The following is a 17,666-nucleotide window of genomic DNA, read 5'->3' on the forward strand; positions in this document are numbered from 1 at the left end:
GAATAAGGCAATTATATATATAGATATGTATATATATATATATATATATATATATAAAGAGATCTTCTCTACAATATATACCTTGTTTTTTTCACCCCCTATGCTGTTCTGTCAATTAAAATGTTTGGATAATTATATTATATTATATATAGACCCCGTTTATCGTTAAAGCTGAACATTGCTGTAGGGGGATATATTTCACATATTTAATATATACTTTCTATTTTTTCTTCCATTCCATAGTGTGACTCTGATGAAGGTCATAATAAATTACCGAAACGTCAATTACTTATAATCACTTGTTCACACGCTGAGTTTTATTAATGCACCTATTAACACGCATCTTCTTGCTTGAGTGCCGGATTTCTTCAGTAATTATATTAAGGATTTTTTTATAATAAAGATGGAGACTCTATCTTTATTATAAAAATATCCTTAGTCCAACATAATCCACAGGGACAGCAATGTCAACTCTGCTTCATCACTCTGTAAAGACAAGCAGCTCTACAGAGAGCGAAGCAGGGAGAGCATTGTCAGCTCTGCTATATCACTGTGTACAGAGGAAGAAACAGAATGACAGTGAGGGTATGATTCCACTTTCCTAAGTCCAGGATCTTTGATGATGTCATAGTCATGCGACCAGTTTATAAGCCAATGTCTGTACAACATTCAAAGCAGACTGGTCACATGGCTATGACATCATGCAAGGTCCTTTAGGCAGTGGTGCTTATCAGGGGCACAGCAATGATCGTACACAGAAGCGGGGGCTGGGTGATAGCGGATCTGCAGGATGCATCACGTAACTTGTAAGTATGATCATAATGTTTTTTAATAATGTGGTTATTTTTTTTTTGTTTGTTTTTTATTAACAGCCCCGGGACCCGATCTGGACCCTGTCTGTAAAACGAGCTTCCCAGGAAAGCTCAGAATTGTATACACGATCACTATGTGATCAGTACGATCCCTGATCTTTACAGTTTGGGATCGCCCATCACTATCGGGCGAGGCTCTCGATCCCGACCATCGGGGGAATCGCCCATCACTAGTAACAAGCATATATAGAGGCAATACAGTAATCTAAATAATATAAACAGCTGAAAAAAGAAAAGCAAATAATTACTGTAATAAAAAAATTATATATATATATATATATATATATATATATATAGATATAGTAAGATTTATTTTTCTTCATTTGCCTGTCCCTACTTTTACTATAAACAATAATCAGGAACCACAAGTGACCTATCTAAGGCTTTATCCTATTCATCTGTACCACCCCGCTCTCAGCAGCTGACGCTGCTCAGATCCGGACCTTCTGTGGGTGGCTCGAGGGTCTCCGGACTCAGGGGTCTCGCGGTCACTTCAATTGAAAAGGGGGTTATGGAAGGACGTATATGTACCGGCTGGGCCGTACTGGGATTATTGAGTTTGGGACGCCACCCACGGTGTGTGGTGAGTTGGGACACCACCGCTGCAGTTACGGGGCACCCAGGGGAGATGTTGCGCAGCAAGTTGTTAACCCCTCTGTGGGCAGGGATGCTGGCCCCAGGACCCGGTGAGTTGGTGCAGGGAATAGTGGCCGCCAGGGGTGTTGGTGTACTCACTGTTGGAAATAAACACACGAGTCTCTGGTAAACCAAGGTGATGGTGGCCGGTGCCACAGCCGGCTGTATTCAGGGTCTCCCACTCAGCTGATGGTCTCTATCTCTGTCCTCTGCACTGTTTTGAAGTAGAAAATGACGTCCTAGTGTGAAACGTAGGAGTCCGCTCCCGGCTGGATGGGGCTTAAGGAGCCATGCCCGCAGACGCTGGCCCGTGGGATCTATGGGCCCTGGCGGTGACCTCTTATCTTTATCCGGTGTGCTGTTGTCTTCTATGAGGGACTTTGGGTGGGACAGGACCTCTAGTCCTGGCCTCAATTGGTTAATTAACCAGTCCAGTCGTTTCTGGTTTCTGGCTTCAGGGTCCGAGTTCCCCCTCTTGTGCTACGGTTTCCGGGTTGGTTCCCCTGGTCGGTACCAGTGGGCCACTACCCTGTCCCGGTCCACCTCGGTTCCACCGAGCCGTCTTCCCATCTCCTGCCGATGGAGACCACCGTCTGCCGCCTAGCCAGAAGTACCAGGGCTCCTACCCTGGCACTGTTCAACTTGACCTCCTGTGCTGGAGCCGCACACAACCCCAGCACACCTCCTCTCAACTTGAACTCTAAAGCTTAACACCAGATCTCCTTGTTTTCCTGCCATGGGCTGTCTAGACTCCTCGGTGGGCGTGCACCAACCGCCTGGTCACGCCCCTTGGTGTTTCTATCTTTCCCTAGGGGTGGTGACTAGGATTTCAGGTCGGCTGAATGTCACCTAAGTGTGGGAGCGGTGTAATGCAGGGGCCTATTTGTGACTACCTGGATTCTCCAGGGCATCACACATCCTGCAAGAGATATGTAAGTTTCTTATGTCCTTGTCTTTCTCTTTTCAGATTGCAAACTTTGTCCTCTGGACTGGAAACTCTTTCAGGAAAACTGTTACTTCATTTCTACAAATGAAGAAATTAAAAGTTGGAAGGAAAGTCAGGCCTTTTGTATCAAGATGAATTCTCATCTTCTGGTATTAGAGAATGAAGAGCAGAAAGTAAGTTAATGAAAAATACAGAGACAAATCAGTTTGCCTTTTCTATAGATTAATCTTATGTGTGTTCATCAAAGATGACACCACAATAAATGTAAAAAAATAGCAAGTGTAGGGCCGCACCTCACAACAAATAGATTAAAATGCAGGTGGTGGTTGCACCCTGGGTTGGCAATCGTCAAGAAATTACTCGACAGACCATAAAAAGAGGGCACTTTTTTACCCTGTCCACAAAAATTTTGAGGTATCTGAGATTTTTTTGAGGCTAAAGAAACTTACCGAACATGCATCTAATTCAACCTTCCTCCACCAATTAAACATTTCATGACTAAATCATTTATAACTGACAATCAAGCTACAGTCAGACCCTTTTCCAGGCTTGCTTATTAAAGTTAATCCATATTCACTGCTCTGTGCCAGTATCTGTGATTGGTTGCACACTGTTATACACGCCTCCCCATCCTCTGTCCACATCTGTGATTGGTTGCAGTCAGTTTGCTGTATAGTAGTATAAAAAAAATCAATAATTTAAAAAACATTATGTATGCTCACTACCTATTTTGATAGCTAGCGTGGGTAAAACAACACTTGTGGGCTGCAGCCTCCTCCTGTGATCATTATCAAGGCTGGATATCAAAATAAAGGGGATAAAAAGTCGTAGGGTCCTCCCATTTTTGATATCCAGCCGTGGTAAAGCAGACATGTAGGGGGTTGGTATTATCAGGATGGAAGGAGTCAAAGAAATTCCCCCCTCCAGCCTGAAAATACCAGTCCCCAGCTGCCTAGAATTGTCGAATCCATTAAATGTGACAATTCTGGTGCTTTACCCAGCTCATGACGATTGCCCTGGTTCAGTGGTAATCAGGGTAATATAAAGGGTTAATAACAGCTGTGGTTTGTCAGCTGCTATCAAGCCCTGGATTAATAATGGGGAGGGGTATATGAGACCCCCATTACTAATCCTGTAAGTGAAAAGAAATAAAAAACACACTGAAAAATCCTTTATTCAAAAATAAAATACACACACCCTCTTTCACCCCTTTATTAACCCCCAAACACCCCTGCAGATACGACGTACATCCCACAATGATCCCAGCTCTGCTATATACTGAAACCTCAGTCCATGGGCACATTAGAAAATATGACCGCCCATTGCAGCTTCAGGCAGACACTGACTGGGACAGAGCTGGGAGCAGTGATGTCACTGAGTTTACCTGCGGTCACACTTGAAGGTCCCTATGGTACCCCACCTCTGACTGCAGGTAAACTCATCTCAGGTGAACTCATTGAACTCAGTGACCTCACCTCAGGTGAATTCATTGAGTTTAATTGGACCTTTATCTCCTGGCAGAAAACTGTGGCTTTTTTCCAGGAGATGCAGATTTGGTGCAGAAATTTGGTGTATAAATTCCAGCACCAAATCTGCATCTGCTGGCAGAAAATCGCACAAAAAATGTGTTTTTTATGCCATTTAGGGATGGTTTTCTGCAAGGAGATGCAAATTTGGTGCAGAAATCTAGTGCAGAAATTTCTGCAGCAAATCTGCATCTCCTGACAGAAAACAGTACCTAAACTGCATTGTTTTGCAAGGAGATGCAGATTTGGTGCTGAAATAAAAAAAACGCATTTAAACATGATGCAGTTGTGATACGATTTTGATGTGTTTTTTTGCCACTACATTCAGATTTGTTGCAGGAATGTCTGCAATCAAATACTCAAAGTGCATGCTGTTGTGAATATGTTTTCCAGTTTGGGGCTCCTTCTTGTGGTCAGTGCTGGCAGTGCAGTTGATGTGTTGAATGAAAGAGAGACACCTGCAGAGGACTGGCAATCAGGGTCAGATTGGGCTATTTAACTTAGTAGCTTTCTCTTGCTACTTGCCGGTGGTCTATTGCTCCTGTGTGTTAAGGACATTCTGTAACCAGTTCTGCTCTCTTCCAGAACTACTCTCAGATAAGTGGTCTTTGTACCTATGCAGTTTGTTTTTTACTTTCTTGTTGCTTTTTCTGCTTTGATACTATTGCATGATTCCTATTTTTGTCTGTGTGGAGTTAGTGGTGGAATGGGATCATTCCCTGCTGGGAGTATCTGTATACTTAGCTCCATGAGTCTGCAAAGTTTGTATTTCTCATGCTTGGTATTAATTCAGTCCCTCTTCTGTATTAGTGTTTTTGGATCCCAGTAACAACTGAGTGCTGATACAGTAGGGGAGAGGTTGTGTGACCTCAGGATTTTTCCATATCAGTAATGCTGGTATATAATAGGGTTTTTACGGCTGCAGACAGTTGCTCTTTCCTATCCTTTCCTATAAAGATATTCTAGGCTTCACCTTTGCTAATCTGTCTTTTCTGGCTTTGTATTGAATTTTTCTATATCACCATAGTCTTTACATGTGGGGTGCTATCTATCTATCTTTGGGGACTACTCTGAGGCAGATTAGCTTTCTTATATTTCTATCTGTGAGATTATTTAGTTCCCCGGCTTTGTTGAGGCGTCATCGATAACCAGGTCATTGTAGCCACGCCCCACAGCTACTGTTAGTTGTGTGTCAGGATTAGGTCTGCAGTCCATTAAGTTTCCAACCACTCTGTTACTGTTTTGGGATTCCGCAATTTTTGATCCTCCTTGGTCTCTGAATCATAACAGCATGCATTGCCTAATCCAGTTACCTGGCATTTAGTTCAATTACTTTACCTGAGGTGAAGTCACTAAGTTCAATAATTAGCTGGGCTGGGATGTTGTGGGACCTTGTGTGGATTATGTCAGACCTGCAGGGGTGTTTTGGGGGTTAATAAACTGGTGAAAGAGGGTGTTTGTTTTTTTAAATAAAGGATTCTCTGTGTTTGTTCTTTTGATTAAAGGGATTAGTAATGGGAGGGTCTCATAGACCCCCTACTCATTAATAATCCCAGGGTTTGATGACATCTGACAAATCACAGCTGTTATTAACCTCTTATATTACCCTGATTACCACTGCATCAAGGCAATCAGGATGAGTTGGGTAAAGCACCGGAATTGTCGCACCTAATGAATGCCACAATACTGGGTGTCTGCTGGCTGCTATTTTTAGACCGGGGAGGCCCCAAATTCCATGGGCCTCCCTATGTTGAGAATACCAGCCCCCAGCTGCAGGTTTTTTCATGGATGGGTATCAAAATTGGGGAAAACTGCAGTCCTGTTTTAAATTATTTATTTAAATAATTAAAGCCGCATGGAGTTCCTCTCATTTTGATACACAGCCAAGATATCATGCACATCTACGACTTGTAGCTGTATGTTTTATCTCTGTTGAGCTTCTATATACGGGGTATCCTACATATTTATTTTTATTTACTTTTAGACTTTACTAGGGCAGACAGACAGCCTCTGTGAGGGCAACCAATCAGAGAAGCCAGCATGCCAGCATTCTGATTGTAGCCAGTCACAGACACTGCCACAGATTGTGAGTAGGGGAAACAGTAAATATGCATGAAATGTAAAGAACGGAGCCAGAAGCAGTGTTACAGCTGACTGGTAAGGATGTCCTGCTTTAACCAGTTTGCTTCCTGACCAATCACAGCCATGAAAAAACTTGACTGGGTTATGATTAGAGATGAGCAAACCGGTCGTGGTTCGGCTCGAGTTCGGTTCGTCGAACGGAGGTCCCGTTCGAGTTCGGTTCGTCGAACGTTCGACGAACCAAACTCGAACCTATAGGATATAATGGGAGGCAATCACAAACACATAAAAATGCATGATAAATGTACACAAACAGTTAATAAACATTGCCATAACACTTACCGGTTCCCGCGATCCCCCCTGCACTCTGTCTCCTGCCGCTATTCCATCCGATGATCGCTGAATCCTCCCGGTGACCAGCACTGCCAGCAGTGATGCAGGACCTATCGTGACGTCAAAATAGCCATGTGACCAGTCACGTGGCTATTATCTCATTGGCTACAGACTGGTGCATCTCTCCAGTACACGGTGCACATTTGTGTATCGCCGTGTACCGGCGACATGCTCTAGCACACGGTCGACTCCCCGTTCCGTTAGGGACCGGCTGACACAGCCGGTCATTAACGGAGATCACCGATGCCATAGCAACGCAGTTAGCGGTGACGTCACCGCTAACCGCGGCTCCGGGAGCACCGTTGCTATGGTAACGCGTCTGTCAGCGTTACCGCTGTTACCGCTGACAGCCAGCAGCACTGATCACTCACGGAGTGAAGGCTGCACAGTGCTTCCCGTGCAGCCTTCACGGAGTGAAGGCTGCACGGGAAGCAGCGTCTTCCCCCATACAGCAGTGATGGAGCAGAGCTGCATGTGTTGAATGAGAAAGACAGAAGACCATGGGTCGTGGAGGGCTGACAGGGGGTAATAAAGATGGAGTCTCTAATGTGTCTGTGTATTTATTTCTATTAAAGTATTTTTTCTCTGTGTGTTTTTTTTTTTTAACCCTTTATTGGAGATTCTTAATGGCCGGGTCAAACGTGCCTGACATTAAGAATCTCTGGCTTAATACTGGCTAGTAAAACAAAGCCAGTATTAACTCATGATTACCCAACAAGCCACCCGGCTCCAGGGCTGTTGGAAGAGTTGGATACAGTGCCAGATGATGGTGCTTCTATGAGAGCGCCATTTTCTGGGGCGGCTGCAGACTGCAATTCGCAGCAGAGACGCCCAGAAACCTCGGGCTAACCTGTGCTGCAGATTCCAATCCCCAGCTGCCTAGTTGTACCTGGCTGGACACAAAAATGGGGCAAAGCACACATCATTTGTTTTTTAATTATTTCATGAAATAAGTGAAATAATTAAAAAAAATGGGCTTCCCTATATTTTTGGTTCCCAGCCGGGTACAAATAGCCAACTGGGGGTTGGAGGCAGCCCGTGGCTGCCTGCTGTGCCTGGCTAGCATACAAAAATATGGCAAAGCCCACGTCATTTTTTTGGTGGGCAAAAAACGTCTGCATACAGTCCTGGATGGATATACCAAGTAGTCTACAGACAATTTTTAGCGCTTGACCCCAATAACCATTAAATCTGCAGCTAGTTTTGTAGGCAAAAAAGGTTTTTAATAGAGGCTTAAATTATAAGCAGCAATTTCAGCGTTCCAAGTGCCTTTAAATGAATTTGAAGAAACTGCACTTCAGGATTGTAGTGAGGATGAGGTAAACTCCTATTGGAACAGTTGATGAGCTGGGGCACCTAGTCCTCACTACAATCCTGAAGTGCAGTTTCTTCAAATTCATTTAAAGGCACTTGGAACAATGAAATTGCTGCTTATAATTTAAGTCTCTATTAAAAACCTTTTTGCTTATGGATTGAAAAAAACTCTCCAGGTATCTGAAAAATCATATTGCAGTGATAGTTTCAATTGGCATTAAATATCATATGCCTTGAAGCATCACTTAATATACTATACTAGATTTAATAATTGCTCTACTACCGGCCGGGGTACTGCAACCAGACACCTGGTATCTGTTTGCTGCACTATCAATTACTTATTCTTTATTTTTACTTTTATTTTTATTTCTACCATATGTGGTTTATTCTTTTTTCTTTTTTCTTGTTCTATTGTGTGAATTGTATAACATTTTAATAAAAAAAACCTCTTATCAGCGCTGGTTTATTGGGGATTTTTTATTTTAAAAAATCTCAATTAAAATTCAGTCCTGGATGGAGTATGCTGAGCCTTGTAATTCTGCAGCTACTGTCTGCTCTTCTCCATACAGACAGACAGCAGCTGCAGAACTGCAAGGCTCAGCATACTCCATCCAGGACTGTATGCAGAAGTTTTTTGCCCCCTGAAAAAATTATGTGGGCTTCGCCATATTTTTGTATGCTAGCCAGGTATAGCAGGCAGGTACGGCTGCCCCCAACCCCCAGTTGCCTATTTGTACCCGGCTGGGAACCAAAAATAAAGGGAAGCCCTTTTTTATTATTTCATGAATTTCATGAAATAATTAGAAAACAAATGACGTAGGCTTCGCCCCATTTTTGTGTCCAGCCAGGTACAACTAGGCAGCTGGGGATTGGAATCCGCAGCACAGGTTGGCCTGAGCTTTCTGGGCCCCACTGCTGCGAATTGCAGTCTGCAGCCGCCTCAGAAAATGGCACTTTCATAGAAGCGCCATCTTCTGGCGCTGTATCCAACTATTCCAGCACCTGCCTGCTATACCTGGCTAGCATACAAAAATATGGCGAAGCTCATGTCCTTTTTTTGTAGTTTTCTGGCAAAAAAATAAAAAATGCTTCCCTGGATTTTCCATTGCCAGTGAAGGTAACACCAAGCAGTGGGGGTTAGCAGCCAGTAGCTGCTTGGATTACCCTTAGCTAGCAATACAAAAAATGCAGCGGGAGCCCATATATATTTTTTTTAATTATTTATTTAAATAACTAAAAACAAAATGGGCTTCCCTGTATTTTGATTGCTGTACATCACAGTGCTGTAAAAATAAATCTTTAAAAAAAATGACGTAGCGCTCCGCGGTATTTTTGATTCTCAGTGCAGATAAAGCAGACAGCTATGGGTTGCCACCCCCATCTGCCTGCCGTTACCTTGGTTGGCAATCAAAATACAGGGAAGCCCATTCATTTTTTCTATTTAAAAAAATAGTTAAAAAAAAAATGACGTTGGGTCCCCCCATTTGTGATAGCCAGCTAGGGTAAAGCAGACGGCTGTAGCCTGAAAACCACAGCTGGCAGCTTTACCGTGGTTGGGGATCCAATGTGGAGGTCCCCCCAGGCTCTTTTTTTATAATTATTTTATAAATATTAATAATTACACAAAAAAAGTAGGGTCCCCCCCAAATTGGATCACCAGCCAAGGTAAAGCGGACAGCTGTGGTCTGGTATTCTCAGGGTGGGAAAGTCCATAGTTATTGGGCCTTCACAGCCTAAAAATAGCAGGCCGCAGGCACCCCAGACGTGGCACATCCACTAGATGCGCCAATCCTGGCGCTTCACCCCAGATCATCCCGTGCCCTGGTGCAGTGGTAAACGGGGTAACAAATCAAGTTGATACTAGCTGTAAGGTCACCTGACATCAAGCCCAGCAGTTTGTGATGTCATGGCATCTATTAGATACCCAACATCATAAACTGTCAGTACTAACAAAAAAAAAATCGACAAAAGAAATTTATTTGAAACAACACTCCCCAAAACATTTCCTCTTTCACCAATTTATTGTAAGAAAAAAAATAAAGGGGTCCCACGACGACTCTGGACCGTCTAGAATATGGGGGGGGAGACACTCAGGGAAAGTATCCCCCATTTTCTAGGAGTGCAGACCCTTCATGTGAGGAGTGTGGGTGCAATGAATCTGCACTCACTCTCCCCGGGTCCACAGCAGCAGAGTCCATGTCGTAATGGTTGCTACCAAAGCTGCAATGCCCTGCTCATGAGGTAAGGGCATGCCTAATCAGGAGAACTATTCTACATTTCCATATATTGGTATTTGCTGATATTAATGCTATTCCACCTACTATATATTGGGGATAGGATCTTGGAGATGGAATACCCCTTTAAGTCTAGTTATCCAGCTGAATGAATACTTAACAACAGAGCTCGCTATTTAGATGTGTTTTCTTGTGGCGTATAACGGACTCTCATGTTTGGTAGTCATTCAGCAGGGAAATTATAAAAGTAAATCCCTCCATTTGGAAATGTAGTATATAGCTCTCCTGATCAATTATGTTCCTTACCTCATGAGCAGGGCATTGCAGTAATAATAATAATTTATTCATTTATATAGCGTTATTAATTCCATAGCGCTGTATGTCTTTGGAGCGTGGGAGGAAACCAGAGTACCCGGAGGAAACCGGCGCAAACACAGGGAGAACATACAAACTCCTTGCAGATGGTGTCCTTGGTGAGAATTGAACCCAGGACCTCAGCACTGCAAGACTGCAGTGCTAACCACTGAGCCACCGTGCCACCCATTTAGCTTACAGATGCATAACCACCACTCACTGTGTCTGAACACAGGAAGCTGAGCTGAAAGCCGCTCTGTGCATGCGACAGCGTCTATTGTGAAGGAGAGGGCCGTGGGGGAATCAACGCTGCACAGGTACCGTGGGACACCGGGGAACACCGGTGGGGTTATAGGTTGTGACCTGGCAGGGCCTGGGAAGGTGTTTTCTGTCGCATGTGTCATGGCACATGCGACAGAAATCAGAGGAGTAGGTTGAATGCGGCCGGCGCGCTGCTGTGCGCGCGGCCATCTTGGATTTCTGGGAGGGCATCAGGGGGGGCACTTTGGCGACACTGGGGGACCGGAGGAGACCGGGGAGGAGATTTATCATGTTTGTTCATGCCAGATGGGAGATAAATATTTTTTTACCGGCGCTGTCATTTACTGTAACGTGATCATCAGTGTACGGTGTATACCTGTGATCACGTGAGCGGGGACCGGAAAAACCGTCCTGAATCATGATCTCCAGGGTCTCAGCTAGCCCTGAAACCCCGGAGATTTTCTGACGCTGGGGGGCGTTATTCACTTATTTCTGCCTGCTGTTTATAAACGGCAGATCAGAATAAGGCTACATTAACACGACCGATCCATTTTTGCGGTCTGCAAAAAACAGTCCATTATTTTCATGGGTGCATCCGTGTGGCATCCGTTTCCGTTCCGTAGACGGTCCGTATGTCATCTGTTTGTCATCCGTTTGCCTTCCGTTTTTTTTGTGTACTGCAAAAAAACTGAAGAAGGGTAAATACATAAATTTACCCAGGATCCATAGCTTCATCCTACATGAGGCGGTCACATGTTCACTCCAGTGCCATTTTCTACTGCTTTTCACAGCGTAGAGCACTCTGGTGATTTTCCTGTGTTTGTACACTTCATATCAGTCTTTTCTGTCATTATAATGGCAGAAAGACACATAATGTCCCACTCTCCTGCATTTTGTAATTTTGCACCCTTTGGTGCCTTTCATGTGGCACTAAAGGGGGCTTAGCTTTGTATTTAGCCAAAAAAATGAAAAAAAAATGACATAGGGTTCCCCCTATTTTTGTAGCCAGCTAGGGTAAAGCAGACGGCTGCAGCCTGCAGACCACAGCTGGCAGCCTCACCTTGACTGGTAATCCAAAACTGAGGGCACCCCACTCTGTTATTTTAAATTAAATAAATAATTAAAAAAAAAAAAAGACGTAGGGGTCACCCCAAAATTGGATCACCAGCCAAGGTAAAGCAGACAGCTGGGGTCTGATATTCTCAGACTAGGGAGGTCCATGGTTATTGGTCTCTTCCCAGCCTAAAAATAGCAGGCCGTAGCTGCCCCAGAAGTGGCGCATCCATTAGATGTGCCAATCCTGGTGCTTCGCCCCAGCTCATCCCGCGCCCTGGTGCGGTGGCAAACGGGGTAATATATGGGGTTAATACCAGAAGTGTAATGTCACCTGGCATCAAGCCCTGGGGTTGGTGAGGTCAGGCGTCTATCAGATACCCGACATCACCAACCCAGTCTGTAATAAAAAAAAAATAGACGACAAACACATTTTTATTTGAAAAAACACTCCCCAATACATTCCCTCTTCAACCAATTTATTAGAAAGAAAAACAAATCCAGGTCTGGTGTAATCCAAGGGGTTGCCATGACGATCCACACTGTCCCAGTCAATGAACAGCAGGATGTTCCCCATTGGCTGGGAGAGCAGTGCAGTGACCTGAGCTAACATCAATGGGTCAGCCCAGGTCACTGCAGGGGATGACAAGTGCTGCTGTCAGCGAGGTACATTACCTGCACTGATCTCCTGCACCGCTGACAGCACCTGTCACTGAGTTCAATAACCTTCACAGCCAAGTATCGCGAGAGGCCCGTGACGTCACCGCTAGTCAGTCTCGGGTCGGAAGCGAGAGAAGGTGATGTGACAAGCGGCGGCCATGGAGGACAGTGACAGCGCTGAGGTCGGGACTTCATCACCGCAGGTAAGCCGAGCGGGACGATGTGTGCAGTGTGCCAGGTGGGCGGAGCCTAGCGGGATAATGTGTGCAGAGTGCCAGGTGGGCGTAGCCTAGCGGGACGATGTGTGCAGAGTGGCAGGTGGGCGGAGCCTAGCGGGATAATGTGTGCAGAGTGCCAGGTGGGCGGAGCCTAGTGGGACGATGTGCGCAGAGTGCCAGGTGGGCGGAGCCTAACGGGATAATGTGTGCAGAGTGCCAGGTGGGTGGAGCCTAGCGGGACAATGTGTGCAGAGTGCCAGGTGGGCAGAGCCTAGCGGGGTAATGTGTGCAGAGTGACAGGTGGGCGGAGCCTAGCAGGGTAATGTGTGCAGAGTGCCAGGTGGGCGGAGCCTAGCGGGGTAATGTGTGCAGAGTGCCAGGTGGGCGGAGCCTAGCGGGACGATGTGTGCAAAGTGCCAGGTGGGCGGAGCCTAGCGGGGTAATGTGTGCAGAGTGCCAGGTGGGTGGAGCCCAGCGGGACGATGTGTGCAGAGTGCCAGGTGGGCGGAGCCTAGCGGGACGATGTGTGCAGAGTGCCAGGTGGGTGGAGCCTAGCGTGACGATGTGTGCAGAGTGCCAGGTGGGCGGAGCCTAGCGGGGTAATGTGTGCAGAGTGCCAGGTGGGAGGAGCCTAGCGGGACGATGTGTGCAGAGTGCCAGGTGGGTGGAGCCTAGTGGGACGATGTGTGCAGAGTGCCAGGTGGGCGGAGCCTAGTGGGACGATGTGTGCAGAGTGCCAGGTGGGCGGAGCCTAGAGGGACGATGTGTGCAGAGTGCCAGGTGGGCGGAGCCTAGCGGGGTAATGTGTGCAGAGTGCCAGGTGGGTGTAGCCTAGCGGGACAATGTGTGCAGAGTGCCAGGTGGGCGGAGCCTAGCGGGACGATGTGTGCAGAGTGCCAGGTGGGTGGAGCCTAGCGGGACGATGTGTGCAGAGTGACAGGCGGGCGGAGCCTAGCGGGGTAATGTGTGCAGAGTGCCAGGTGGGTGGAGCCTAGCAGGACGATGTGTGCAGAGTGCCAGGTGGGCGGAGCCATGTGTGCTGGTGGCGGAGTGCGACGTGGGTGGAGCCTAGCGGGGTCATGTGGCGCTGTGGACGTCAGTGTCGTGGACTGCTTGGCTGGGGACAGGTGAGTGTGAGTGTGTGTGTGTGTGTGTGTGTGTACATGCCGCGTGCAGGAGGGGGCGGAGTGAGCTGAGCGGGGAAGTGTGGGCTTCCTGCACGTAACTAGGATAAACATCGGGTTACTAACCAAAGCGCTTTGCTTGGATACCCGATGTTTATCTTGGTTACCAGCTTCTGGCAGGCTGCCAGCGATGGCTCCTGCACACTGTAGCTGTAAAAAGCCCTGCTTTTTGCTGCTAGAACCGTTCTCGAACGCATCTAGAACTATTGAGCTTTAGCAAAAAGCTCGAGTTCTAGTTCGATCTAGAACAGCCCCCAAAATCACTCGAACCGCGAACTGGAGAACCTCGAACCGCGCTCAACTCTAGTTTTGATGGGGCCAGAAATGCACACACCGGAAAAGCTTGTTGAAAAGCTTGCTGAGTGGCTACTCTGCAACCTTTCAACAAGTTTTATTCAGATGACAAAGCTGAACAGGAATCGGACATACAGGTAAAAGTCTGTGTTCAAATCTGGGATCCGGACACCTGGTGTCTGGTACGGACCTCGAACTTTACAGTTCAGGGTCGCTCATTCCTTTCCACAAATAAGAGTGTGAAAAAAAAGACCTTGTACAATATGATGTGCCAAAAAGGAAAAAAGGTCAACAAAAATTGACACCACTATAAATGATTCTCCATATTTATAGTGATGTGATTTTTTTTTTCTGCTTTCTTTCCCCATAGGGATGCAGGACATGCACTATGCCTTTGATGTGTTACTTACTCATTTTATGAAGCCAATGCAATATATTTGGGGGTTCGGAGACTCTCATTCTATTGGTGATGACACCAATTCACTTTATGCGAATTTCAAGGACTGTGCTGTCCTCTTCCTCAGGTGCGCTTACATTGTGGTGAACAAAGATAATCTATATACATGAAACAGGACATGCAATCAATTAATCAATTAATATATATAAACACAAAAAAAACAACAAATAAATTAATCAACAGTTAGTCTATTTCTTAGATAGGCTTTACCTGACTGGCGATCAAAATACGGCTGGAGCCCACGCATCTTTTTCTTTAATAATTTTTTTGGAAATAACAAAAAATTAATGGGCTTTGATTTGCTTTGATTGCCAGCAAAGGTAAATTAGGAAGATGGGGGTGGCAGCCCCTAGTCGTCTGCTTTATCTTTACTGAGAATCAAAAATACCGCGGAGCGCTACAACATTGCTTTTAATAATTTTTTTATTTTTACAGTACTGTGATGCCAGGCAATCAAAATACAAGGAAGCCCATTTTTTAGTTATTTAAATAAATTGAAAAAAATATGCAAGGGCTCCCACTGCATTTTCTATTGCTAGCTAAGGGTAATCCAAGCAGCTACTGGCTACTAACTCCCACTGCTTGGTGTTACCTTCACTGGCAACTGAAAATACAGGGACGACCTTTTTTTAAAGTTTTTTGCCAAAAAACTAAAAAGAATTACGTAGGCTTCAACATATTTTTGTATGCTAGCCAGGTACAGCAGGCAGGTACGGGCTGCCCCCAGCTGCCTATTTGTACCCAGCTGGGAACCAAAAATATAGGGAAGCCCTTTTTTTAATTATTTCATGAATTTCATGAAATAATTAAAAAACAAACAACATGGGCTTCGCCCAATTTTTCTGTCCGGCCAGGTACAACTAGGCAGCTGGGGATTGGAATCCATAACGCAGGTAGGCCCAAGCTTTCTGGGCTCTCCCCACTGTGAATTGCAGTCCGCAACTGCACCAGAAAATGGTGCTTTCATAGAAGCTCCATCTTCTGGCGCTGTATCCAACTCTTCCAGCGGCACTGGTGCCGGGTGGCACACTGGGTAATAAGGGGTTAATACCGGCTTTGCTTTACTAGCTAGTATTAAGCCAGAGATTCTTAATGTCAGGCAAGTTTGACTTGGCCATTAAGAATCTCCAATAAAGGGTTAAAAAAAGACACCACACAGAGAAAAAATACTTTATTAGATATAAATACACAGACACACTTAGGGAATCCATGTTTATTACTCCCTCTCATCCCTCCACGATTCTGGTCTTCTGTCTTCTTTCTCCTTCAACCAAAGCAGCTCTCCTATATCACACAGCACAGGGAGGAAGAATGCTGCTGCTCCACTGTGCTGTGTAATCCCTCAATGAGTAAGCAGAGGCTGCCAGTTGGTAAGTAGGGACGTCACCACTGCCACCATTGCCATAGTAACCTGACGGCCGGATTACTATAGCAACGGTGATCTCCGACTGTGGCAGCCAATCCCTGCATGTGGGCTGACTCTGTAAAGAGCACCGACATGCAGGAACGGGGAGCCGACCATGTGCCCAAGCATCTCACCTGTACACGGCACTCACCAAGTATACCAAGTACTGAGATGCTTGGGAGAGCACCGCGTACCAGCGAGATGCACTGACAGGACCTAGCATGACGTCATATCCATTTGACCAGTCTGTAGCCAATGACATATTACAACATTCACACGTGACTGGTCACATGCTATGATGTCACGGAAAGTCCTTTGGTTTCCAGGCGGCACAGCGATGATCAGACTTGGAAGGAGAAGCGGCAGGAGACAGAGTCTGCAGGGCATGTCACAGGACCTGTAAGTATAATGACAATGTTTATTATTAGCTGTATTCTTTATTTTACAGTACCCCCCTCCCCATCACATAACTGTAAAGTCCAAGTTTGGTGTTCGGACGCAAGTTCGCGTTATATCAGAACCCGAACGCAAACTTTACAAAATGTTCGGGCGAATCTCCCGAACACCGAATATCGAGGGGTTCGTCCATCCCTAGTTATCAGTCATCAGCAGACTGTGGATCATACAGGAATCACAGTACTGAATAGATATAGTCAAGTCAGTATCGCAAATAAACATTTACATCCAGGTACCTTATAGATAGCATTGTCTCCGGTCAAAATTGCTATCTTTTGTTCTTCATCTCGTCCAGAAGCAATGATGCCTTTTCACATCCACAGATCATCTCTGTAGACTTCCTTGTTCTCCAGTCTTCTGAAGCACATCCTCACATGGTGCCCTTAAGAATAGCTGAATGACTATAATGCTCCTGATAAAAATATTTGTCCTATGCTCTGGTGCTCTGTTACATACCCTCCAGACTGCCTTCTCATTTCCATACTGGGACTCCTCTTCACATTGTCCTCTCACACTGTTTCCCCCTATACTGTCCAGTTTCTATACTGTCACCCCCTCATCACACTCAGACTGCTCGGTATACTGTCCCCTCATTCTGCACCCTCTCTTTACTGCCCCCCACCCCCACACACATCAACTAAGTCTATAATATGTGCCTTCTGACACTATTCTCCTACCATTGATTGGTGATTTATTTTCCAAATTAACAAAAGAGAACTAAATCTAAAGTGGTCCAAAATGCCTAAATAATTTAATTCTCAATGCACTTACCTTTATTCATCAATATTTCTTAGCTGTTTATTTGACTTCTCACTGCATCTGTATACCTTTCTATGATAAACATTGTAAGAGCAGGCCAGACAGTCATAATCTGCAGCAGTGACATAATACTTTGGTTGCTGAAAATGTGGGGGCTTGCTGTCATGGTATGAAAGTATCTTCCTTCAGTCATAGCAGCCTATTTTGAAACACCAGTGTCTTTCCCTCTTCCTATTAAGAATACCTACCGTGGTTGAAATTGTCCTACTATGGTTGCCAGACTTCCCCGTGGTCTTTCTGCTGAGGGGGTGGGGCTATCATGCATTCAAGTTCTCATGCATGATGCCATATGTGTGGAAGTGGTGTGTGATGTGGGAATGCAGGACACTGTGCCTCCCACTTGTTTAGTGGCCCTGGAGACATGGGATGTTTGATTTTCCAGTTGCCAGGCAAGGCACGACGTGGCCTTGCCTGGTTTTATCCAGTGGTGAGATCGTGTGCATCCTGCTGTAGAAGTGAGCAAGGAGTGGCTTCCTGGACATGACTGAGAGGGATGCATCAC

At 45.6% G+C, this 17,666-nt stretch overlaps 1 protein-coding gene across 1 annotated transcript in view; it reads left to right on the forward strand.

Moving 5' to 3' along the window:
* LOC142313302 (natural killer cells antigen CD94-like) overlaps window positions 1-17,666 on the forward strand; it is a 69,014-nt gene that overhangs the window by 38,076 nt on the left and 13,272 nt on the right. The window contains exon 4 of the mRNA XM_075352301.1: window positions 2,476-2,627. Coding sequence (XP_075208416.1) covers window positions 2,476-2,627 — 152 coding nt within the window. The remainder of the gene's footprint in view (window positions 1-2,475; window positions 2,628-17,666) is intronic.

Source organism: Anomaloglossus baeobatrachus, chromosome 5 (genome assembly GCF_048569485.1).
Source record: "Anomaloglossus baeobatrachus isolate aAnoBae1 chromosome 5, aAnoBae1.hap1, whole genome shotgun sequence".
In the NCBI taxonomy this organism is placed as follows: domain Eukaryota; kingdom Metazoa; phylum Chordata; class Amphibia; order Anura; family Aromobatidae; genus Anomaloglossus; species Anomaloglossus baeobatrachus.